The sequence below is a fragment of the Sinohyriopsis cumingii genome, chromosome 2 (assembly GCF_028554795.1).
Source record: "Sinohyriopsis cumingii isolate HCF-2022 chromosome 2, ASM2855479v2, whole genome shotgun sequence".
NCBI classification, from domain to species: domain Eukaryota; kingdom Metazoa; phylum Mollusca; class Bivalvia; order Unionida; family Unionidae; genus Sinohyriopsis; species Sinohyriopsis cumingii.
Window position 1 is genome coordinate 170,353,550 of NC_142962.1, and position 26,444 is coordinate 170,379,993.

The 26,444-nt window shown below is 34.1% G+C and overlaps 1 protein-coding gene and 1 long non-coding RNA gene across 2 annotated transcripts in view; one reads left to right on the forward strand and one right to left on the reverse strand.

Moving 5' to 3' along the window:
* Nucleotides 1-26,444, forward strand: part of LOC149806285 (uncharacterized) — a 478,750-nt gene that overhangs the window by 229,228 nt on the left and 223,078 nt on the right. Inside the window, exons 34-35 of the mRNA XM_089935589.1 lie at nt 5,565-5,738; nt 8,801-8,977. Coding sequence (XP_089791715.1) covers nt 5,565-5,738; nt 8,801-8,977 — 351 coding nt within the window. The remainder of the gene's footprint in view (nt 1-5,564; nt 5,739-8,800; nt 8,978-26,444) is intronic.
* LOC149806288 (uncharacterized) lies at nt 24,149-26,041 on the reverse strand. Its single transcript, XR_016415107.1, has 3 exons — nt 25,773-26,041; nt 25,052-25,148; nt 24,149-24,192 (listed from the first exon to the last, which is right to left on the reverse strand). It is a non-coding gene; the product is annotated as an uncharacterized LOC149806288 (long non-coding RNA).

Here is a 26,444-nt window from a genome sequence, read left to right on the forward strand (position 1 = left end):
TGAAAAAACAAGGTGTGGAAAAGGCTCCTATAAATAGCATGTGCCTGAATGTGGAATGGAACAAAGTGCCCACTCAGAAGGTACAAGAGTGCAACAAATGCATCTTTGTCATTAAATTATTAAGTTGTCATCCTACTTTACTTATGGTTGTAGGTGTTGTAAATAGCTGTATATGCGTTCATGTTTCAAAAATCAGTATTTGTTTCTGAAAATCAGTATTTTGTCATAAGCAGTCAGTATTTTTGTACTCTGGGGTTGGCAGGTATACTGTTTCTTTTTTTCCACACTTTCCGCATATATTTTTCTGTTATTTGTTGGCAGTGGTTTAGTTAATGCATTGACTTTACCACTTAGATTATAGTAGAACATCAAGTAAAGAAGTCACATGATATTTAAACGTAATGGTTATTATTGTTATCAAACAGATCACCCATAGCTTTTTCAGTGCAGTTTGATTAATATAACTGAGAACTGCTTACTGCATTTTAAGAAAACTAGTGCAGCAGTAATTCACAGATTAAAATGTGCTTTCCATTTAAAGATAATATGAACAGATTATAGTCAGCCTCCAATCCAGACCGCTCCAGTGGCCTAGTGGTTGGGGCATCTGCCTTGGATGCGGGAGGTTGTGGGTTCGTTCCCCAGCCAAGTCATCCCAAAGGCTTACAAAAATGGTACTAACGACTGCCTCACTTGGTGCTCAGCATTAAGAGGTTAGTGTTAGGACTAATCCACCGGGTATCAGGATAATGTGACTGGGTGGGACATCATGCTGCATGTCTTGGGCATGATGCTCCAATGCTAGACATCACTATAAACTGTCACACTGCAGACAACGTAGCGATATGACTGAAAAATTGCTAAAGCTACATTAAAAATCCAAATCACACACACACACACTCCAATCCATTATGAATTAAACTTTCAGTCTTCAGAAGTATTTATCTGGCACAGTTAGTATGGGTGAGGATTATTTAATCCCTTATTACTTTACAAATTTCAAAATACCATTTTTTTTAGTTGTGTTCAGTTATAAAGGATTATTTATTTAAATTATTCATTGGATTTTTGGACTAAATCATTATTTTGTGATTATTGTGATTTCATTCAAGGACATTCTGGATTATATCATTGTGATAAATCAAGACTGTTGACACATTCACACATTCAGTCCTGGAATTCATCCAGATTACTCAATACCCATACCACACTTTCACAATAAAGTAGCATATTTTATCCAATTATAAGTCCCTGCATGATTATAAGCCTGTGTTTTCATTATCAAAAGTAGCAGTTTAGTATATCTGCGTTGTATGTAACAACTAGGTATATGATTTTCTCTACTTTCTCTACTTTTTTAAAACATTATGACATGATTGTAAATTGTGGTGATTATCTATATCTGGATTTGGTGTTCATGCATAGGTTTTATTTTAAGATATGAAAGAACATAAAATTGAACAGGATCTGTAAATAGATGCTTACTTACGTGTTTACAGTTACTAATAATTAAATTATTAGTAAATATTTTACAGGATTTGGGTCTTTTCCTATTGAACATAACAGTAAAGTGGAATTTTAGAAAAATCAAGTTAATTCCCATTGGCAGAGATGTTCCCAGGGCATGTGATCAAGTGATTTGCACAAAATTTAAACTAATTTGTATACTTGGAAGGTGGTTATGCACAAGAACTCCCGCATATTAATTAAAAGTCATGCATATGAAAATGTTCTCTGTGCAGTATACAAATTTATTCAGCCGTTAAGCCCTTAAAATGCTTGTAGAAATGGTAGAAATATTGTAGCAATTGTCACATCGTGTATTTTTTTGCAACTGATTATACTTCGGGTTTCTTCTCCTTGACATGAATAGTTGTTAAACTAAATTCGTTTGGCACACTGGGCCCTGTAATAAGCATTGTGTCATAGTCAGAACCTTGCATTGAGGAAGTTTTACACATGCACATTTTTTATACAGGCTATCTAAAAAACCTACAAGGACAATTCCAGGCATTCATATTTCAATGATGAGATTGTTCAGCAAATACTTGCTGATCACATTAACTCATTCAGCCCCAACACTGTTTTCAGTATCTCTGCTGCTATGCCTCAGAAGCACAAAGCGGTGTCTAGCTGCTTGTGCCCCATAGTTTTTACCTGTTTGAAAACATCGTGCATATGCATTCACTCTTACCTTAATTTCTCTTCTTATATCCAAATAAAATCCACGAAATTTTCACCATTTATTTCAAATGAATTTGTCAACACATTGATGTAAGTTTTTCCCTATTTGTTGAAGTCTTTCACAACTTATTTATACAGTATTTACAAAATTATGTGCAATGTTTATCCGCAAGAACTCCATCATCATCGCTGTCAGCATCCTCATCTTCGGACGATTCAGTCTTAGAAACTTCTATGTCCAAATCTAAATCTAACAAAATATCCAACTGCCAAACATATCTTTCCTCAGCTTGCTCAATATTTTCAAGATCAAACCCGAGAAACTCCACATTTTTGCTCTCATCAAAAATCACTCTTCCGTCCGTCATCATTTACGATTTTTCATGAACAGAACACGTGTAGTTAAACCGCTCTCAAACTGTAGCCCTTGGCTTCTGAACATTTCAAATTTCCACAAATGAAAGTAAAATTGTTTCTGATTGGTTTAATAGTTGTTTAGTTCTTGGAATAAACCATTTCTAACCAATCAGAGATGTTGTATCTAACACATATTCATCACGCCGGGAGATGGGATCAGCCATTGAATGCAGAAACCGGATCACGCCTACAGACGGGATCAGGGCCGAATGAGTTAATGAAGGCCATTTATTTTTTAAAGTAGGAAGTATATTCTGTTATTGAAGTTGGAAAGAGTTAATCAAGATGCAAGTGAGTTATTTTGAACCAATAAATGGCATTAAATATGAATCTGATATACATGCTGGATGGATAAAAACAGATTGCCAGTCAACCCCTCACTTCGGCAGTATTTTGAAATTATATGTTGGAAAGGCAGATAAACAAACTAAATGAAAATACAGACAATTTAAAGTAGAGTGCAGTTTTCATTTCTTTTCTCATTACATTTTAGCCCTGAAGAATAGTATGCTACAATACCATATAGTCCTAGCATAAAGGTTCTGATAAATCTAATAAATAAGAATCTAAAAATGAAATTAAAAGTAAAGATATTTATTTGATCAAAAACCTCAGTTTCAACAAGTATACTGTGGCATTAATGGACTCACAGTCCTAATACAGCATTATAGAATAGTAAATCTAGCATAGTACTTTAGTTGTCATAGTGCTAATTCAGCAAAGTTAAGCTTCTGCAGAGTTTATGTTAGCGAAAAGTCTTATTTTGGAGCAGAATTGTCTGAAAGACAATGCCTGTGAGCTGTCAAGTGGGTTCTAGGTACAGAAAATATTCATGCACAGATAAGAAACAGATTATGCTGAGAAACAAGGAATAGCTCATTAATGCTTATACAACTAGAGGCAACATCTTTTATATATTTTGATTTCTGACAGTAGGGGTCTTACGGAGTGGAACAGGAAGAAAGAGATGCATTTTAAAGTGTTATGTGAATATTGCACACATGCAATGGCATGGTGGTAAATACTGGTAAAACTAAAATATTACTTATCTCAACATGGCAAAAAAGGACAAATCATGATAGTGATGAACTATGTCTGACATGGAAGGATAACTATTTGCAAATGATCTGTCATGATAGACTACTTGGGTGTTCTGGTAGATAATAATCTATCATGGACTGAACATATCAAACATATCAGTAAAAAAGTCAATTCAACTTTATGGCTTCTCAGTAGGATAAGATATTTTCTCCCTGATAGGCACAGAAAACTATTTTACAGTTACATACAACCCTGTTTAGACTACAGTAATGCAGTATGGGGTAATTCAAATGACAAAAACATAGCAGAGCTGGCACATCTAAAAAAAAAAGAGTATTAGGGCTAATATCAATCCAGAAAGAAAGGAAAATTTAGCTGGTATAACTTATTAAAGACTGAATCTGTTTGAGAAAAGCCAAATTAATATACAGGACATCCCATAATAGTGCTCCTGAATATCTACAATCACTATTCCAGTATAGGCTACCTGGTAATACCCCCCACCTGCGATCGATGTCTACCAAACTGTATAAAATTCCCAAACCAAATAAGGAGTTATTTAAAAAAGTTTCCAACACTCTGGAACTCTGCTCTGGAATAGGATTTCAGTTGAGATTCGAAATGCCCACTATATTTCCTTCTTCCAAACCCAATATATCCAGTGGCTTCAGAGATGCAGCTAAAATAAATAAATTCCTTTGTATGAGGGCCTCAAGATAGATTAGTTCTTAGCTAATTGTATTATCCTCTTTAAATAATGTCATTATTATTATTATTATTATTATTATTATTATTCATTTTGTGTAGGCAAATATCTGTTCATTTAAAAGGTTATGTAATGTGTTCTAAAAAGATTTATAAACTCATGTTCTGTAGAAGGATCCTAGATTTCAGATTAAATATGTGAGATAACAAATGTTGCAGAACTCATAAATGTAGATAAAAGCCTATTAATTATTCCAAGTGAAACAAATTTGAATTATTCCAAGTGAAACAAATTTAATTTCGATTTGGCATTTTCTTTACATAAATTCAGTCAGTATGTACACTATGGTGAGATGTGTATTAACACATTAACCCCTGGACGTTTTTGGCATTTTTGCTTGAAAATCAAGTAGGAAACACATTTTGAAAGCTATTTCTCAATAGATCCGAAAACACCAAATCCCTGGTGATCTTTCAATAACATACTGCCTAGTTGTGTTAGAAACATTGTTTTTTATTGGCCATTTGACTCACGCATGAGCAGAAGGGTAAAAGTCTATCTTTATTTTTTTTTTTTTTTGCTAAATGGAGCCATTATTTTTGTATCAAGACCACTATTTATTCCAAATGCCCATCTTATCCCACTTTTTACAAAGGCTCATCTGTCTGTTTGCAGTTCATACCAGTTTGCCTTAGATCTGAGACCAAAAAGTCTAAAATCCGGACACAAAATCGGATTACAACAATGAGCGAATTTTCGGTAGAAAAGAGTCAGGTCCAAAAAATGAGTTTTTTTATCTGTATTTTGTAGTGCAACTAGATATTCCAGATTATTTTGTATCATTGTAGAGCTACATCTGTCTACCTTTCTATAATACCACCTACTTTAGTGTATCATGCATGACCATGACGCTAGAAAGCTCGGCAGCAGGGTACTACCGCCTGCTCCGTTAAGTCATCACTAGGGGTTAATGTGTTAAACGGGTCGATACTCTGGTACACTTGACCATATTTTAAAGATGCTAATGTTAAATTCTAAGCAGGTGGATACTCTGGTACACCAGGTCATATTTTAAAGATACTAATGTTAAATACTAAGTGGGTAGATACTCTTCCAAGATATCAAATATTGCAGAAATCTTTTAATAAGAGAAAAAACAAACATAATTAAAGCAGGTATGTTTAAGACCAGTGTTTATGTTCTGGTTTATTTCCAGATTTCTGTTCAGCTGGCTATGAAAATGTAAGTGGGAGCTGTACCAAATGCAAAAGAGGATTCTATAAAGATCATACCATGCCTGAAGCTCGTTGGGGACCATGTGTTCCTTGCTCAGATAAAAATAGAACCACTGACATGGAAGGATCTACCAGCAACAGTAGCTGTGCAGTACGTAAGTACAACATGATACAAATTTGTAAAGAATGTAATTCATAAGTACAACATGGTACAGAATGAAATATGTAAGTACAACATGGTTCAATTGTGTACAGAATGTAATAAGTACTACATGGTGACTCTGTACACAATGAAATGCCCAAGTAGAACATGATACAGACCTTTGTAGAATGTAACACATAAGTATAACATTATAATGCAGAAGTACATGATACTACTCTGTACTAAATGTAATTTAAAAGTACAAAATGGTACAGATATGTACAGAACATTTGTAAGTACAACGTTATACTATTGCATGTGTCTTTATTGTGTCTTTAACTTTTGATGCATGACTATGTATTGTAATCAGCTATAAATAGGTTGTTGACAGTTTCAATTTCAGTTTTAATGATTTACCTTTTCAGAAGTTTGGAGAAATTTCATTTAGGATGGTTAGGTCAGGTGGGTTCTGTATGTCACATGGGATGTATTGCGACATAGATCAGTCAGGAAAATGTTGTGTCAGAGCCATAATGTGTATATAAGGACAAAGAAGTAGACAATTAATTCATTCCTGTTTCCTGTGTGATTGTCTAATAATCAGTCTGCAGATGTATTTAACCCTTTACCTCATAGAGTGTATGGTTTTGCAGGTGACTGATATACATGTACCAAAGTTACATAGTGCAGTGCACTATAAACATGACACCTGTTACCTATTTGACTAGATACATATAGGCCTGCCTTTTAACTGTTATAGCAGTGTAGTATATGTTACGTCAAATATCAGTTTTAACCATTTTACATTTTTGGTACTGATCTATTAAGTATAGAAAGATTTAAGAGTAAAATCTGATCGTTATAGCTGTATAATTGTTTTTCATGGAAGAATTTTTTATGTACTTTAAAATCTTGAAAGAACTCATTCACCACCAACCATTGCTGTCATTTCTCATACTCGAAATTTACAATTTCTATGTCTATGTCAGAGGTGCACAACCTTTTTTGGCCAAGGGCCAGAATACATTTTCTAAGACCACTCAAGGGCTGCAAACACAATGCTACATGTTCTATACAACAATGACTTGGTAAATGAAATTAACGTTAATAAATGTTGTAATAAACTACTGCTTGACATGAAGGTTTTATGTAATTTTATTTTTAGTAGCCCAATATATTTATAATTTCTTTAATATAATTGTTATTCATGGGCCATATTTCTGTGGTGTTTTAATTTGCCCTGAGGGTTGGACAAAACACACGTTCATAGGTCAGATTGGGTTGTACACCAGTGTCAATATCAGAGCCTTTACCGAAGTTATTGATGCTTTCATAATAGCGATTATGATCATGCAAAATCCAGAAAGTACTGAACGAAATATGTGGTTTCCATTTTTGAGAGTGGGGAATCTGACCCCATCACTTTAAAGAGCAGATTGGGACTAGAGCTTAAACATTCACCGCATGATCTGACATTAGTGATCATTCACTTCAGTGAATGACATATATAATAGGGGATTTTCCCTGAAGGTTTCTCTACCAAAACCAGCTCAAAATAGCTGATGTCTACAGAAGGCTTTGAAACGTGCTACCATGCGAATGGAGTAGAGGCATCCAAAGTCACTTCTATGAGAATGGAGTAGAAGTGTCCAAAATTGCTTACATGAAGTAAGGGTTAATGTTGTGTTTAGATATAATTTGAGAGGAATCATTTGTTTAGATGATTCATGATAATTATAAAGTGCTAAACCTTGCACTAAAATATTATTCTGGGATTACTGTGAATTCATTCAAAGGAGTTTTGGACAATGCCATTGTGATGCATTAAGACTGTTGGCAGTTCAGTATATTCAAGGATATTGGCACAGTATATTCAAACATAATGGCACATCAGCACATATGCAGCCTTGAATCATTTGGAACATACTATTCTTTTGGACTTGTGATAGAACTATTTAGGATTAGTTTATACGTTGTAAATCACTAGTATGGGTATGGAAGACATTTATTGAACTTGAAGTGAATTGGCTAGATCTTGCGGTCATTGAATGAAAAAAGGAACATATTTTTTCCACCTGATAACATTTCCTTTGCACCAGTGACCTAAATCACACTTTTGGAATGGCTTGCACATGTGATAAGGGATGTGTGTTGGTCGGCAATACAAGACTAAGGTAACTGTAATATTTTTTACAATATAGTTTTAGTACTATAGAACATGCCTTAGCTAAAATTAGTCAAAGACTTATTCTTAAGGTCTTGGTGAGACTAGCTGTTTTGGGGGCCAATAATAAAACTTTTGGCTGCTGTACTGTAATTTTAGTTCAAAAACACATTCTGTTTCTACAGAGCCAAGTGACTGAGACCCATTTGTCAATAATCTCCAGACTGGATCATGCCCTACTATTGCCTAGAAAGAAGACTTAAATTTAAAAACGCATTGTTCATATCTTCCTCAAATTTTTATGTCTATAGTTAACTAATCCAAGTCTAGATCTAATTTACCATACTTCGCCTGTTTTCATAGATTGCAGATAGAGTAATGTATCAAGGCCATGCAAATTTAAGCAGGATCAAAATTCAGTGATCATTATGACACAAATAATGACTTCTGTATTGTAAATTAAATGGTCAAGCAAAATTTCACATAAAATTGTCAAACTCTAATCTTTGAATATTTTGCCGTATGTCTTTGTTTGCCATTGTTCTTTAAAAAAATTGTATTTATATTAGTTCATGGCTCACGAGAATCAGTTGTTATTTGATTTTACTTTGCTAAATATTCTTTTTTTTTCTCAAATGGATTATTAGGACTTTGCCTTGTTGGAACAAGTGACAAATATCACATATGATTAGTCCATTTGTTATTCTTTGTAATGTTCATTTTCCTGCTGGAAATCACTGTAATAGGTACAGTTTATGTGACTTGTTTTTCAATTGCTTATACATGAAATTATTATTTTACAGTTTTTTCTTGACTACTTATTATTTACTGCTTCGATAATCTATGTTGATAAGAGGCTGAATAAAGTTCTTTCCTTTTTTAAGTGTTTAATAATTTTGTTCTCTTCGTAGGGAGGTGTGTTGCTGGTGAATTTATATCCAGTGACCAGTGTACACCATGTCCTCTGGACACTTTCCAGCCAATAGACATGCCCTACTCCAACACGAGCTGTACACCATGCAACCTTACTTTAGGATCTAACTCTGGAACCAGGAATGTGAACTCTACCAATATCACAGACTGTAAAGGTAGGATTAATTTTTTTGTCCAATGTTTTCCGTTGGAGTCTTCAGAAAGCTAAAATAACCCATTACATTTGATAAATCTTTTGAAGTATAAACTTTAATATTTAAATCTTTGTTTTGTTGTTGTCCTAAGTATTCAATTTGAAATTGAAATTATGGGATTTTGTTCATTGTGCTGGTGATTCTTTTTTGAACTTGAGACTTGTCACAGAAAGCTTGGTAATGTTATGTTTTCTCTAACACTGATTAAAAACCATATATTGACAGAAGTTTTATTGCATACCAGAAACAAGAAGTAGCATATATGCTTGTTATCGACAACTCCCCAATTTGAGTTAATAAATGGCATAAATTTTTCTATCACCTACTTATAAGTTTAGGTGAAAAATGAAAGAATGAAAAATCCAGTTACATACAGCCCTATTTTGACTACTGTAATACAGTATGGGGTAATTCAAATGATAAAAACATAGCAAAGGTGGCACATCTTCAAAAAAGAGTATTTGGGCTAATATCAATCCAGAAAGAAAGCAAGGAAAATTAATAGCTGGTAAGTTAAAGATATTACCTACTAAAGACCGAATCCATTTGAGAAAAGCCAAATTAATGTACAGGATATCAAATAATAGTGCTCCTGAATATTTACAATCACTATTCCAATATAGGCTACATGGCAATACTCCCCACCTATGATCCATATCTACCAAACAGTATAAAATTCCCAAACCAAATAAGGAATTATTTTAAAAAAAGTTTCCAATAATCTGGAACTTTGGAATAGTATTCCAGTCTATTTCCTTCTTCCAAAACCAATATATCCAGTGGCTTCAGAGATCTGCAGCTAAAATAAATTCCTTTCTATGAGGGCTTCAAGGTAGATTAGTTCTTCGCTAATTCTGTTACCCTCTTTAAATAAATCGTTATTATTATTATTATTATTAATACCATCCTTAATATAAACAAGAAGCCCACCACCCTTTTGGACAAGTCGGTCTTTTCTTAGAAAACTGTAGTAAGAATTTTAAGTTCATCATCATGAAAAAGTTAATGTAAGAAGGTTTCACTGAAACCAAAATTATGAATTACTGAATTATTTCCTGAAGTAATTTCATTTCATCAAATTTTGGAAAAAGATAATGGATGTTCAGATGGCAAATTTTGAGACCTTTTTGCTTAAGCCACTGCTTTTGAGAGAATTCTGAGTTTTGATGGTTTTGAGATGAATGATATGGAAAATCTAAATTAGTATTTTTACTATCAGTATATGAACCAGGATATTCCTTGAAATTTTCTTTTATACATTAGCCTAAATCATGACTATTGACTGTTTCTTCAGAAGATTTTTAATGATTCTTGAAACATTAACACATTCAGCAATCATGTCAGTAGCAGTTAACACATTCATGGTCACTTTGATTGATGGAGGCACTTAATGGGATTGCACCAGAGGTAATTCCATGGATATCATCACTCAGTGGGGTATCTGTAGGCACTTAATGGGATTGTACCAGAGGTAATTCCATGGACATCTTCACTCAGTGGGGTATATGTACTTTGTTTTCTGTCATCACAGAGAGAATTATGCTTAGTAGATCTTATAGGATGTTTTGAAATTTCTGGAAAAATGTATTTGGTTTTTAAACTTACGACCCCATTTCCATTGCCATTTTGCTAAAACAGCATATTTGATTGGAACATTTCACAGTGTTTTGCCTTGTGCCCACATTGTTGACAGTCATGGCACTGTAATTTGCTTGTGTGTCTGCATGATTGCACATTATCCCTCATTCAGAAAGCAGCGGAGACATCTTGATTTCTAATGAACAGTTTGAATGGTCCCAATTATGTTTGTGATCTATGTTTCTATGCCTTTTAGAGGCATCATAGCTGTCCTTTAGTATTGTGAAAATCTCATTTACTGCATTTAGAAAGTAAGATAAACCCTTTTGGTTTAGATGAATTTTTTTCTTTTGCCATCAAGTGTTCCAGGGCTAATCCAGACTTGGTCACGAATCCATGTTCAATGTCTATCATTTTGTGATTCCACTCCTGACATAGATGTTCAATTAGAGCATTCAACTCACGAATGTCTGGGTCAATTCTTGGGCATACACTGCATAAAAAGACTGAGCAGTTAGGATTTTCCAGGTATATGTTGTTTAGGATGTTATAAAAATTTGTTTCAGTCTGGTCAATATGAACATTGTTACTTTCATCATTGTCACCAAGACATGGTGTCATATTGAGAAAGGTTAATTTTTCTCATGGCTTCAAATAAAGGCCAGTTCCTGCCCCTGGTAGATAAACATTTAACTTGAACCCAAGGTTTCAGACCTATTTCATTTACTAATCTAATAATGATGTCTCTAATTATGAGAGTGATTTTTCTGGAATTATCATGTTCTTTGATGTTTTCCTCTCTGTCTTTGGTAAAAACCAGTATATTATGAAATCTGAAGCTGTTATGCCTGAGATATGAAGACCATTTATTGATATTTGTGACATTGTGTGGTAGAGAGTTTTCCACTGTAGCTTGAGGGACTCTGTGGTTTTTCCCTATATTCTGGGTGGGTTTGGAATTATTATTTTCTCTCCAGGCATTTTCTTTTATGTTCATAAGCCGATTTATTTCACTGATGTGTTTTTGTGACTCTTCTTTGAAAGTACTAACAATTTCTATTCTCAAATTTATGTCTTCCTGCACTGCTGTTAAAATGTCGGGATGCATGTTACTAAAATGTCAGGATGCATGTTACTAAAATGTCAGTTTGCATGCTGTTAAAATGTCAGGATGCATGCTGTTAAAATGTCAGGAGGCATGCTGTTAAAATGTCAGGAGGCATGTTGCTAAAATGTCAGGATGAATGCTGCTAAAATGTCAGGATGCATGCTGTTGGAAGCAGCATAGCCATATTTAAGCTACATAATTTTCTGACAGGAGCAAATCTTTGTCTTTATGTAATTGTTGTACTTTTTCTTTCATTTTTGTGTTTTCCTCTTCCCGAATAAGAAAACGTCTTGATGTCTTACTTAGGTCACATCTGATGGTTTTATTTGTTTTGTCAAGACTCATACATTTAATCTTGAAATCTGATTGCTGTTCTTCAAGTTTTTCATGCTAATATTCCTGGTTGACTCATGTTTGGTTTTTAAAGATTCACATTCCTTTGATAGTTTATTGCTCTTTGCTGTCATTTTTCCAAGTTCTTGTTGTAGCAATTTGTTTTCCCTCATTAGGGCTGTCATGTCTTTTCACTCTGCAGTTTAGAAACTTTATCTGACTGAGCATCAGTTTTTATGATGGCCTTGGGGAGCAAGTCATAATAATAATAATAATAATAATAAAGACTTTATTTAGAGAAGGTAACTCAATTAGTTACAGAACTAATATACATTGAGGCCTTCTGTTTGTTATGTATAACATATACAATATAGACAACATGATGTGAAGAGTCTGGCTTGACACTAAATAATTAAGTAATTTTAAAATTAAAAGTATCAAGCCTGGAACACATTCACAGGCATCAGTGAAAACATAAACATATATATAAAACGTAAAATATATTCCTGCATTGAAATATTCAGCTATGAAAATGATGTAAAATTACAGAAAAGCAGGCGGTATTTTTTGTACTAGAACTGTTCAACTTTCTAAAGATTTCATCCATTTAAGACATTGATTGTGAAAAGATGAAATGCTAGGAGCCTGCATTATGTCACTGGGAATGTTGTTCCATACCAGTGGACCAGTATATTGAAAACTTTTTTTAAACAATTCCTTCTTTGGCCTTGGTATAATGTAATTTTTTCTTCTTATGGACCTTAAATTTGGAGAGCCATCAGCATCTCTTTGGTGAAAGATATTGCTTAGATAGACAGGAATGTCTTTTCTGGATACTTTATACATCAATTTGGCCTTTCTAAGAAATATTCTTTCATGTATTGTTAAAATCGTTATATTATTCATTGCATCCTGAAAATTGTCTATACTTTGATCTAGAATTAAGTGGCAAGCCCTCTTTTGGAGTCTTAAAAGTGTTATGTTTGAATTAGAGGTATTACCCCAAATTACATTACAGTAGTCCAGATATGGCTGAATATAACTTTTATAAAAGATGACCCTATACTGAAGAGGAATGTATGTTTTGATTTTCCTCAGTAGCCAAAGATAAGAGTTAACCTTTTTTGAAATATGTTTAATGTGAATAGACCAAGTAAGATTGTTATCCACGAATACACCAAGAATTTTATCTTGAGAGGTCATATTGAGGCTCACATTGTTGAATAGAACCTGGAATTTGTTGCTATCTAGCCTTGCTTGTTTTTGTTGTGTTGTAACTAGTAGGGCTTTCATTTTTTTCTGGATTTATGGTCATATTTTTTTCTATGCACCATACTTGAAGTCTGTTGAGAGCATCTTGTAAGTTATTTTCAAGTACTGTTTTGGTTTTACCAGTCTCAGACAGATTCGTATCATCTGCATAAAGGTCAGTGAAAGAAATTGAGGTTCCAGTCTTAAGAGGTAAATCATTGATAAATAGTATAAATAAGAGAGGCCCAATGATAGAACCTTGTGGTACTCCACAATTAATATTTTTACTGTCAGAAAGTTGACCATTTAAAGATACTTTTTGCACTCTAGCTGTTAAGTAAGAAGTAAACCAGTTTAGGGAGTTTTCACTGCATTGCTATATTTTTAGTTTTTCAAGCAAAATTTCTTGGTCTACAAGATCAAAAGCTTTACGAAAATCAACCATAATAGTGCCTACCATTTCTCCTTGATCTAATGCTTTCAGTGATTTATCAATCAAAGATACAAGTTTCACAGGAGTGATTCTGGCGAAAGCCAGACTGATTATAATGAATAAGATTATAAGTGTTTAAATAGTTGAGAAAAGAATCATGTACATGTTTTTCTAGTAATTTGGAGAGACAAGGAAGGATAGAGATGGGTCTGTAATTATTTACATCATCTTTTGTTCCTGCTTTATGCAATGGTATAACCTTGGCAGTTTTCCATGTTTCTGGAAATTTATTAGACCTAATACTTTCATTGCAAATGAAAGCTATACTATCTACAATTGCAGGTGCAGCTACCTTTAGTAGCCTTGGTCCAATCATATCAAGTCCTGTAGCTTTACAATCATCCATTTTTGTTATATATTTCAATACAAATTCAGGACTCATTTTAGGAATTTCAAACTTTATATTATTTGGTAGTTTTTTTAGCACAAAAATGTTTGAGTTCCAGATGACCAGATGAAGTTCTGGGTTCTTTAAGTTTTTCAGCAATTTGAACAAAAAAGTTGTTAAAAATATTTGAGATGTCAGCTGGATTATCAGTGTAAATGCCCTCATGATTGAGGGATAAAATTTCATCTTTACTCTTACATTTGCCTGCACCAAACCCTGTAAACACTTTCCAGATAGCTTTGGGATTATTTTGGTTTTCATCAAGCACTTTTTTATAGTGCGCTTGTTTGGCTTGATGTATCATTTTATTAACTTTATTCTTCCAAACTCTATATTCAGTTTGATTTCCTACTGATTTTAGTTGGTGTCTTTGCTTTATTGCTTCTAAAATATCACGGGAGATCCAGCCTGGCTGGTGGTCTTTCTTTATCCTGTGTGTTTTTAAAGGGGCATGCTTGTTCACTATACTGATGAACAGATCTGTCCAAGTATCTAAAACATCATCAATATCTTCAAAGATTTGGACTGTATTCCATGGAATCTGTTTCAGATCTTCTAGGAATTTAACAGGATCAAAGTTTTGAAAGGATCTGTAAGTAATGGATTTATGGATATTATTTTTTTTTGATCTGCCATTGACTTTATGTGTTAGAAAATTTGCAAAGTGGTCACTTATACCAATCTTTGGAACCATTACTTCCAAAACATTTTCTTTTGTATTGGTATAAATATGATCTATAAGTGTTTTAGAGGTAGATGTTACTCTGGTGGGTTCATTTACTACCGGATAGTTGCTCCATACCTAATGAAGCAATAAAATTCATCCAATTCACTTTTATTTGATCATTGAGAAGGTCTCTATTTATATCGCCCAGAATGTAAAATTCTTTATCTTCTTTTGAAATTCTATCTACTTGAAGTTCAAAATATTCACACCAATCAGTATGTGATGATGGGGGTCCGTACACAAAACCTACTAAATAGGGCTTAGCTTTTTCTGGAGTGATCTGTAGCCAAATGGATTCTATTTCCTGTATTTCTAGGTCTTCCCGTCTTTTACAAATAGTATCGGTTCTAACATACACAAGGAGCCCACCGCCACATGTTTTCCTATCCTTTCGTTAAGGTTTGTTGTAGCCATTGATATACAAGAAATTTTCACCCTGATTTTCTGTTAACATTGTTTCTGAGAGCCCAAATAAATGGATATTATTATTTGGAGAGGTTAGCAGTAACTTCACTTGATCACTCTTTCCACGAAAACCCTGAATATTTAAATGACCTATGTGTAAACCTTTGCTAGAAACTCCTAAATTCATGAGATTAATATTAATGCTATTAGAGGCACTCAAGGAGACATTAAAAGTATTAAAACTATGTTGACAGTGATCATCATTACAACTATCATTACTGTATAACAAATTAGTTTTTCTACAACTGCATTTTCTACTTTTATAATCATTGCATAAATCTGTCGTATTTGAATCTGTACAATTAGCTGGTAAGTTTCCACATTCAGAACATGCATCAGCAAGAGGATCAAATCTGTTTTGACAAGGGATGTCTGATGTATATGAAAGTCCTTGATAGATAGATTGGTCCTCCTGCTGAAGCTGAATAGAGTCTTCCTGTGGAGTTGAGATGGCCTCATTGCCCTTTTCCTATTCTATAAATCTATTATGGGTTTTGGCTTTGTGTCCAAAGCTACCACACTGATGGCATTGTATTGGCTGTCTGTGCCTGCATTCCTGTGGTGGATGTTTGATCTCACCACAGTAATCACATACTGTATTTACAGTACTCAGATATGGCTGATCTTATTGTCTGGTGCTGTTTTGACCTACACTGGATTTATAGGGACGGATGAAGTTTGTAATGTGGCTGTAAGACCAGACGACACAAATGACTGCATTTATATTTTTTGCCAGTTTTTCCACCCCTTTGGTAGACAGGTGAATATTGTCTCTTTTTCCAAATAAATGTTGCATCACTTGCTCCTCTTCATCCAGGAAACTCATGTAAATGTAAACAATATCACACTTCCATTCACTTGCCAGTCTTCAGATGACCTTATTGATATCTAACACATCACAATCTCCCCTGGGGGCCATTTCACACAGTGCAACCTGACAGCTTTGATTTTGCTTATGGATGTGTGTAAGTAATTGGTCATATAGTTCTTCAAAAAGTTCCAGATCAGTCCCTTCACTGGTATTGTTCCCTCCAATATAGAGGACTATTGTAGTAAACATGGAGAGATCATATATTTTTATTTCTTCCAGTATTGTCTGTATTTTGGCACCAGAAATGGCATGCTTTCTAACACAGTGCCTCAGCCCTCTGTTGTTAATTCCATGTAAAATGGAACTTCCAATAAGAAGGATGTTATCTCTGCTGGTAGAAGACAAAGTATTATGTTTACTTTGTATTGATGTAAGTAGTCTGTATGGTGCTTTATTACTCTTAACTTTATCAGTTCTGGCTGAGTTAGTGGCAGAGTTGGAAAACTGCTTTGGGTTTTCTTTTGGCAATACTTCATGTGTCTGTACACTTTTACTTAGAGAAATAGGTTTAGGACCAATGGTTTGTGAATGTCTACTGATAATCAAAGGTTTCTCTCTCTGGGCAGCTAATGTAACCTTCTCATTTATTAGCTTGTCAGTCTGTTTTTGCATCTTGCCCACTTGCTTCTGGAGTAATTGTATTAGTCAGCAGCAGATCAGTATTACACATACATGGAGAGAGCTGGTCTATGATCTCTAGTAGGGCCCACTGTAGGTGGCATAGGGGTCATAGTCATTGGAGTGCTATTCATTGCAGGAACCCTAGAAAGTGGGTCAGCTCTCTCATCAGATAATTCCTGGTTTCTATGACTACAACTCTAATTTGAGTCCACTATATCTGATAAACATGTAGAATTGAAACTATCCTCACTGGTAGGGGATTCTAAAAATAGATTAATAGCCATTCTGATGAAGTTCTTATCTTTCCATTTCATTGACCCTAAACCCCTAACTTCTATTAGACTTTCAGCACAATTAAAAATAAGTACACATTTTAGTCCATCAGCATGTGTTGTAATAGTAAACTTGGACTGGGATGAATCAAATGTGAATTCCTTTTTAATTTGTTCCAGGAACTGATGGAAAAATCCAGTTGTCAAAAATGTTATTGTGAAATAGGTTGAATTTAAATGTTTCACATTGTAGATGATACCCTCTGAATAGTCCTTAACAGGAAGGTCTTGGTCTACATCAGAGAATCCTTCAAATGAAAATTGTTCCAAGTCAGAAGAGTGTGAGAAAGTCAACATTATGGCAATAGGCATCAGCTTATTCTACACTAGTTATTACTCCAAATCCATTGAATGTTGAGCTGTAACTATAGTCAAAGATATAATGCCTGATGTTTAAAAAAATATATATACCGATAATTATTGAATCTGAATGTTAGAGACATAGAAGATATTATTACTCCATTATTCCTTGAAATTTGGAATGAGTACACCAACATCGAGGAGTAAACCTGTTCTTTTGAACAGCCATAGAACAAAGAAACCACAATCTGCCATGTTGAATCTGGCTGCTGGCTGAGCAAATTTTCACATTACAAAATAGTTCTTGCATTGTATTGAAACAGAAAAATAATGTCAAAGCTTCATGAAAAGAAACCTGATGCAGCCTCTTGGTCAGAGATATTTCATGGATGATGAATTAAACACAGATATTCATGGATTTAACTGTTACTGCAGTTGCACTCCTGCCTGCCTTCCATACAATACACATCCGACTTGCCTCATTATTAATGTTTTCTCTAGCTAGCTCAGCTGAAATTTCCTTACCACTGTGGTTTTCAGTTTCTGGTTCCTGAAGGGAGGAAGAGCTTAGGTGAATTTAACCAGAGTTAATTGGTGTAACAGCACTTATTTCTGTTTCTGAATTCCCAATAGGGGAGAGCTGTACATGATTCTCTGTTAAATGAACAGTAGATCCACTAGAGGTTAGCAAAGACTGGTTTGGGGTGCTAACTGGCATTGCAAAATATTGTGATTGTTTCCATGATAACTTGTTCCACAATAAACTTCTGCAGGTAGGAGATAAAAATTAATTTATACCCATTCTTTTTAGCTAGGCCCCTGAATAAGTGGAACCAAGAGTGACTGTAACCTTATAGGACTCAAGGTACTAATTCCACTCCAATGGTAAACATATGGAAACACTATCATATTCAAAATTCAATAACTTAAAATTTATGGGTGCTGATAATGACACCTATAATTTTTCGTGCACATCTAACCTTGGTGCAAGCTTATGTGTAGAGAACACCATATGACCTGCGGCAATTTGTTTACATACATGTGCATGAAACATGTGTTATTGATTCTGCACCAAATGAATCAGGTGCTACTTTCAGTATTGAGTACTCCTGAGTCAAGCCTGTAAAAATGCTAAAATTGCATCAGTAGAAATTTGTCAATATTTTTTTTACATTACATATAGGATAAGCTCTCAAAAGATATTTTTCCTAAAATTTTAATTTTCATTATTAACCAATTATGGACCACCAAACCTGTAAATACTCTATTATTTCTTCACCCATTTCTAGACTGGTTCACAGTTCTTCCGTATAATTAGTACCATGTGTCCTATAACCAGATTTAATTTTTTTTGAAAAAGTTGTATTTTACTCCTTGATATTAGAGCATAATTGTAAGAAAGAATTGGCCATGCTTGTGCATGGATAATAGTGCAATAGCATTTTATGTGATACCAATATCTGTAGTTAAATTGCATCCGCATTACATGTTGCTGTGTTGTATTGTACTTATTAATGGCTTATTCTTGTAATTAAAATAATTGTTTTCTGCCTTTGTATCTTCATGTTATCTTTCTATGGCATGCATGCTACACAAAAGAAACACAAGCATGCTGACATCAGCAAGTATGACATCACAGGGTATCAAATTACATGACGCACTGTATTTTCATCTCTCACTGGCTATAAGACAAGTTTTAAATGTTTTAAATTTCAAAATTGCATTTCTTTTCTTGCTGACTCTCACAGAAATAACATACAGTGCATCCCTATTCACATCAATCAAACAAAACAAATAAGTGTGCCACATGACAGGTCAAAATAATACAAGGCCATTGCCCTTTTGTGACTAACACAAATACACACACCCATGAAGCATCAAGAGATGCTGATATTCCAAACTTATTTAAACTATCATCACATGTGATTCATGACCCCCAAATGTTAATAAAAAGGTATAAAAGCCAAGGAAGAGTTCCATAAGCTGTATTATACTGAATAATTAAATAACATAGTGCTACTTTTTAGTATAAAACTATGGGGAAGGGTGAATAAGCAAAGACTAGACAGAGTAATTTCTTCAAGCCTGGTAATGTTCCCCACAACAAAGGGGGTGGGGGCGGGGAATGTGTATCAACCCAAATAACACATCAACATGAGGTATGTTACATAAGGACATCAAGAGACAAATTTGAAAAAGCTATCCAAAGTTCCTATAATGCTGACATTGATGTTGGAGACAGAAAGTGTATGCACAAACTGTTATGACTCAAGCTGTTAAGTATGCTGGAGGTGGAGAAATGTGTGAAAAACTTTGCTATGCCAAGACAAGTTCATGTCTCTATGCAATATGCAGACACTGATAAAAATTGTCACTGAATACACTACTTGTTAAATTTAAGTAATAGAATTGAATTGCATATTGAAGTTGTCTAATACATAAACATATACCTACATTTACCCAAAGCTCATAAAAGGTTAAGAAAAAGTCTAAAAATCATTACTGTGGCTGCTTTCCACTATAAGCAGTGTTAAATTACTTACTTTTTAATATAAAGCTGAAAAAATGCATACATTATTGAACAAAGAGAAACAAAGCAAACATTGCAATCACTCAATTACAGTCAAAGGGGAGGTAATACACCTTGATTTGGCAAACCAAATAGCAAGCTCTAATTTACAGCTAAATGATTCCTTACTATTACTTGATGGTAAGAACAGAGCAATGTAGATTTTATAAATAGCTTTTGTTTCAAATATGAAACCATATTTCTGACATGAAGCTTGTTTTCATTTATTCACAACAACATATATGGTGAACAAAACACATATCGCTTAGTGCACGCAGTAATCAAATGCTGAGATTTGGAATAATGTGTTCTGAGACCACAAGTTGCAACACCCTGAGTATGAAGGTTTTCTATCATGGGACTTGGTACATGAAGAAAAAAGAGATCTGGTTTGGTGGGAGAGAGCAGTATGTTCACCATGCAGTTATACATCAAGAATGTTTCAACTGTATGAAGAGAGGTTGGGGAAGAAAAACTGCCTGTGTAAAGAATGCAATACAGATAGGACTTATATTTGGAATGAAGGGTTGAAAACTATTATTTTAAGTGAAAATATCCCTCCCTGCTCCCTCAACAAAAGGAATGCAGAAAAGTTCCAATACTGTTTACCCAAAAATGTAATGTACCAATATGAGAAACATGCTGAACATAGAATACGTGTCAAGGAGTTTAATTCTTGGATAAGAAATAAGACCGGTATAATTGATATTCAATGTGACTCGACATATAATAATTCAATTTACAGGTTGAGGCAATGCAGCATGTGCAGTTTTGTGCACAGTCCTTGTTTTTACAATGTTCTCTGCTTTGATCTGCTGAGTGTGTCTCTAAAGTTAAATGATCAGTACTGATGCATAAGTGATTGTGACATAAGTTGGTTACATATAAAATCTCCCCCACCCCCACCCCCTTTTGGGGAATTGTTGCATGTGTTAAATGGTATTTAACCATATAGGCCAATCTATGGGTACCATCATATGAAATTCTGCCATCAGGCCATACTATGCTCTTTTCCCTATGGCCTGAGCTATCTACTTCCTCTCTCCAGTGTATAAAACCATCCCCATCTGTCTTTTGTATAGAATTTTTCTCCAAAACCACATTCAAACCATGATAAAAAGACTCCATTATGATTGTCATATGTAAAAACCACCAAATTGATACCCTGTATGCACGTGGTAACCATGGAAACAACAAACTCCTATTATGGTATAGGTCGCATATAGGACTCACGGTACTAATTCCACTCCAATGGTAAACATATGGAAACACTATCATATTCAAAATTCAATAACTTAAAATTTATGGGTGCTGATAATGACACCTATAAATTTTCGTGCACATCTAACCTTGGTGCAAGCTTATGTGTGGAGAACACCATATGACCCGCGGCAATTTGTTTACATACATGTGCATGAAACACGTGTTATTGATTCTGCACCAAATGAATCAGGTGCTACTTTCAGTATTGAGTACTCCTGAGTCAAGCCTGTAAAAATGCTAAAATTGCATCAGTAGAAATTTGTCAATATTTTTTTTACATTACATATAGGATAAGCTCTCAAAAGATATTTTTCCTAAAATTTTAATTTTCATTATTAACCAATTATGGACCACCAAACCTGTAAATACTCTATTATTTCTTCACCCATTTCTAGACTGGTTCACAGTTCTTCCGTATAATTAGTACCGTGTGTCCTTTAGGACTGCAGATTTTCTAGTGAATTCAGAATTTTGAAGATCAAGCCATTATGCCTGTTATCAGTTCCTTGGCCATATCATAGGTCAGCTTGTTATCAGTTGCTTGACCATATTTTGAGGTCAGCTTGTTCTGCCATTCTTATGTAAGCTTAATTAACAAACCATAGCCACAGCAACCCAAAATGCTTTTCTAAGAGACCAGGGGAACTTGTAACAAGTTTTAGGCAAAAGGCAATCTTCCACAAGGAAATAATTGCTGATGGCTTTGGGGTTGTTTAAATGAAGCATGTCAAGTGATAATGCACTGTGATCATTCTTTCATGTTGTTCCTGATATTCTTGTCAACAACAGTCACTGAATTGCATTATCATTTGAAATTAAATAGAGAATGTAGACTGAATCTAAAGCTGTAACTCTGTCGATTAAATTTCATTTTCCTGTATTCGTCTGTTAATTTTGCTATAGAAGTTTGGGTTTGTTAAAGATAACAACCAGTTACACTATTCTATCAATTGGATAGGTGATACAGATTTGACTCGATCCAGTGGACCTTATTCCTGAAAGGTATAAACTTGTGCAGCAGTCTGCAACAGTGTGCGCTGTTTCAGACCTACAGTTCTATTACTTACATCAGATGGTATTAATTCATTTTTGTTTGCAGTGTTTCTGGAGAAGTTAAACTTTCTTCTACATTTGCAAAGCTATCCAGAAAATTGGTAATGGCTAAATTATTCCACCTAGAGTCTGCCACTTAAGCAGCTAATGCAAGAATCAAAGACCACATAATTAAACTCTGAGATGTTTGACCCCAGATTCATAATTTTGGTTACATCCAGATCTCAAACACCCGGCTGTACTTTTTCCATCGTATACTCTGGAAAAGGATGGAATACGATGGAAAACCCTGGAAAACAATGGAAAAATGAAATATTCTGCAGAATTTAGCATGGAAACCCTGGACATTGTGCATGGAAAATGCTGGACATGCCTAGAAAATGCTGGACATTTTGGACTTTGAAATTTTTCAGCATGGAAAACCCTGGAAAACGATGGACATTTTGGACTTTGATTTTTTTCAGCATGGAAAACCCTGGAAAAGCATGGACAATTTAGACTTAGAATATTTTGGATAAATTTCAGCATGGAAAACCCTGGAAAAGGATGGACAGTTTGGACTTAGAATTTCTGGGATAAATTTCAGCATGGAAAACCCTGGAAAAGAACTTAGTCAATTTTCAAGATTGGTACAAAGAATTATTTTGAATTACCTAAAGAAAGAGCAATCATGACTAAACTGCGCTGTAACAGAGATTTTTGAACTTGAAACTAAACTATTATTTCAAACCTATGATAAATATATACTGAGAAATAGAGGACACAAGTCAAATAAACAAACTAAACCATACACACACACACACTTGACCCCTGCTTTAAAAAAACAAACTACAAGTGTTGAAGTAGTACATCATTTATTGTATGTACCACATATGTAATTAAATGTTCATTATCAAAAGAACAGCACTATACAAAAATGTTGGTGTAACACAAACTATACATGTATGAAAAGATATCCTGAAAAATTAGTTAAATCCTGACCAGAAAATATCTGGTGCATACAAAATCATAAATATGTCCAAATCTGTTCACCACTTGAGCTTGACACTACAGTGTATAAGTATGAAATTCTACTGTGCAATGGTGAGAGCCATTTTAGTCCTTTTCATGATGATTGGGGAGAACAGTACCATAAATGGCATTTCCAATATTAACAACAATAATAGGTTCTCGAAGACACTTGATCCTATTTTTGATGATGAAAGGAAGTCTTCTTTCTTGTCAGAGCCAATTTCATTCCAAAGAGATGTTTGCTCATAATTATTAGTTATGTACACCTGTACAGCCCCCAGTTTCACACATTTCTTCTTTATCGGAGTACAATTTTTTGCAGATCTCACAATAAAAATTGTATTTGAGATACTCCTTACTGAATTCACATTTTTCCTTCAAATCTTTGACAATTGTCAATCCTGTGTTTGCTGAAGGAAGATGCAACTGAATTAAGTCCAAAAAGTCACATATTTAGCATCTGACAAATTATGTCTTGTTGGCAAAGCCCCAAGGACAATAACATGCTCAGACTTTGTGATTTCACTACAATATATATCTTGTTATGGGGCTATGACATAAAGTGGGGGATCTGTGACATGGGATGGGTAAGACTGAGTTGCTTCATTCACCTGATGATACTGTTCATCGTCTGAACTTGATTAAAACTCTACACTTTCTTCCGAGTCAGATGAAAAACTCATGTCACTGTCACCATATCTAGTTGGTTCATCTGTTGATATTCTCATTATATTTGAAGATTAGCATTAAGTACAGTCACCAATTTCTCAATATCCAAGACCAACAGAACTGGATTCACCTAGATCAACAACACTGTAATGAGAAATACAAATTTTAGTGAACATGTATAATTCATATTAAAATCTTAACATTCAAACATTATTGTTTTGTTGTGGGAATTGAATATGTACAGTTAATATTACACTGTTAGAGTAGTTTAGTTTGACAAATCCAATGTTAATGCATGCATCATTTAAACATGGGTAATGCAAACATGATACACAATGAATGCATGTAAATGACAAGTAATTTGATACACAATAATATACTCAATCATACAAAGTACATGTGATACAACATACACTTCATAAATGTATGTAATGTTTTCAGAAAAACAACTCAAGTTTCATAACGTTTTAGGGCATTATAAGAAAAATGAAAGTAAAAATTATATTTAACATTTTAAATAATTAAAAACTGAAGTATGACAACGCACAACAATAAATTATTATTTCTTGTTCTGCAAGAATCAATACTGATCCGATATTTCCTGGAATTTCTGTAATTGGCTGATTTGGTTAAATATGGTGTACATTGTGCATATATTGTGTATGGTGTGTTGGATAACCCATACAGAGTGAATGTTCTGTTCAAACACGTACATTGAATATTCTGTCTGTAAATACTGAATGATTTCACCATATACTCAGAATTTGTTGAACTCTGAAAATTCCACTTAGTGTTGTATAGTGAAATTTGTTTATTCCTTAAATTATTGATATGGTAATGAAACTGTGTTTAAGATGTGAGCCATGTTAAGCTGTGAATGTACTAGGTAAGAACAAATGTATAAAGAATAATGCTTATCTTCACACAAATAAACATTGTTGTGGGAGACAGCTGCAGACATTATTTAAAATGTAAAAAAACTCTCTTTTACTCCTGGAATTACCATTGTTTTCTCTTCCTCCAGTACATGGTGCTTTTAGGAATGGACTTTGTGGAATTAACTTCAAACTGCTTATATATTTTGTCCTGAACACCAGTACCTGTAATACACAAACAGCATTCAAACGTTTACAGACTGTACAGTCAGACTGATTAAAACATTAACATATCGTTCAAAAATCATCTTCATGGTAAAACTTGTGTACATTTTAATCTTGCTAAGATTAATGTGAAATTTTTCAAAATTTCTTTTTCCAGGACTTAAGTTACTTAAGTTATGATTTTACTTATATATGTAGCAGTCTGAAAATTTAGCAGTAACCTAAAGACCTTTTTTGGACTAGGTCTACAAATACTCAAGAAATTCACAACTTTATCATAATACCAGACCAGTCCCTGTTTGGGCTTACATGTATCACTGGAGTTAACATTTCCAAGACTGACAATTACAAGGTTATGGCTGTTAAAATAAAATCCCACAAATTAGGTTGCTTTGAAAGTTATATATACATATATATTGAAAAACAAAAATACCTACTCTAATTTTAAAACTGGTGCAAAAGTAAACTTGTTTTTGACCTTGTATATCTTTTCACATTTATTGAAATACTTGCTTACAATTTAATTATCAGTCATACATATATAGTGTTGGGTGGTTAATCATATAGTCAGTTTATACTTGGGCAAACGAGATAAAGTCGAGACTCCGTTTATTTCATACTCACCTATAATATTTGGGTGTCCAATTTGTGTTGTCTTTCCATTTGTGTTCCACACCTCGACACGATATTGCCTCTTGGTCGTAAACTTTGTCTTTTAAAACCACTTTACTGTAAACCAATCATTCCCCAACATATCCAAATCACGGCGTTGGTATCCGATGTATAGATATTAACTCTTTAGATAAATCATAAATCAAAAGAGAACAAAATGTCTGATTTTTCTGTCAAGTATTCGCCTTCACGTATCGGAGTCACGTTTTTGTCACGCAGAAATAGCCAAGGTTGTTCCGTATGATGCTGATGAAGTTGACTATGATGGGATATAAAATTATGAACTTATTTTTTTTAACCAATTACTACATTGAAAAAGCCGGCATATTTCGATTTCATGCGTTAGAACCAAATTTTCTGTAAAAAAAAAAAAAAAAAAAAACCATTTTCTGTAAATTTTGGTTCCAAATTTGGCACCGTAAAACGCTCTGGATAACCAGTCTAGAATTTGGGCGCAATTTTCGATTGGAGTGTCATTGAAATTGTAAAATATAAAATATCCCAGGATTTTAAGATGACCACTGAACCAGAAATATCACTGGTTATATGGGTGAATGATCGTCCCATTCAGGGAGGCATAATCTGTATGGCTGATGTACACTCGCCACGAAAAGAAATGAAGGA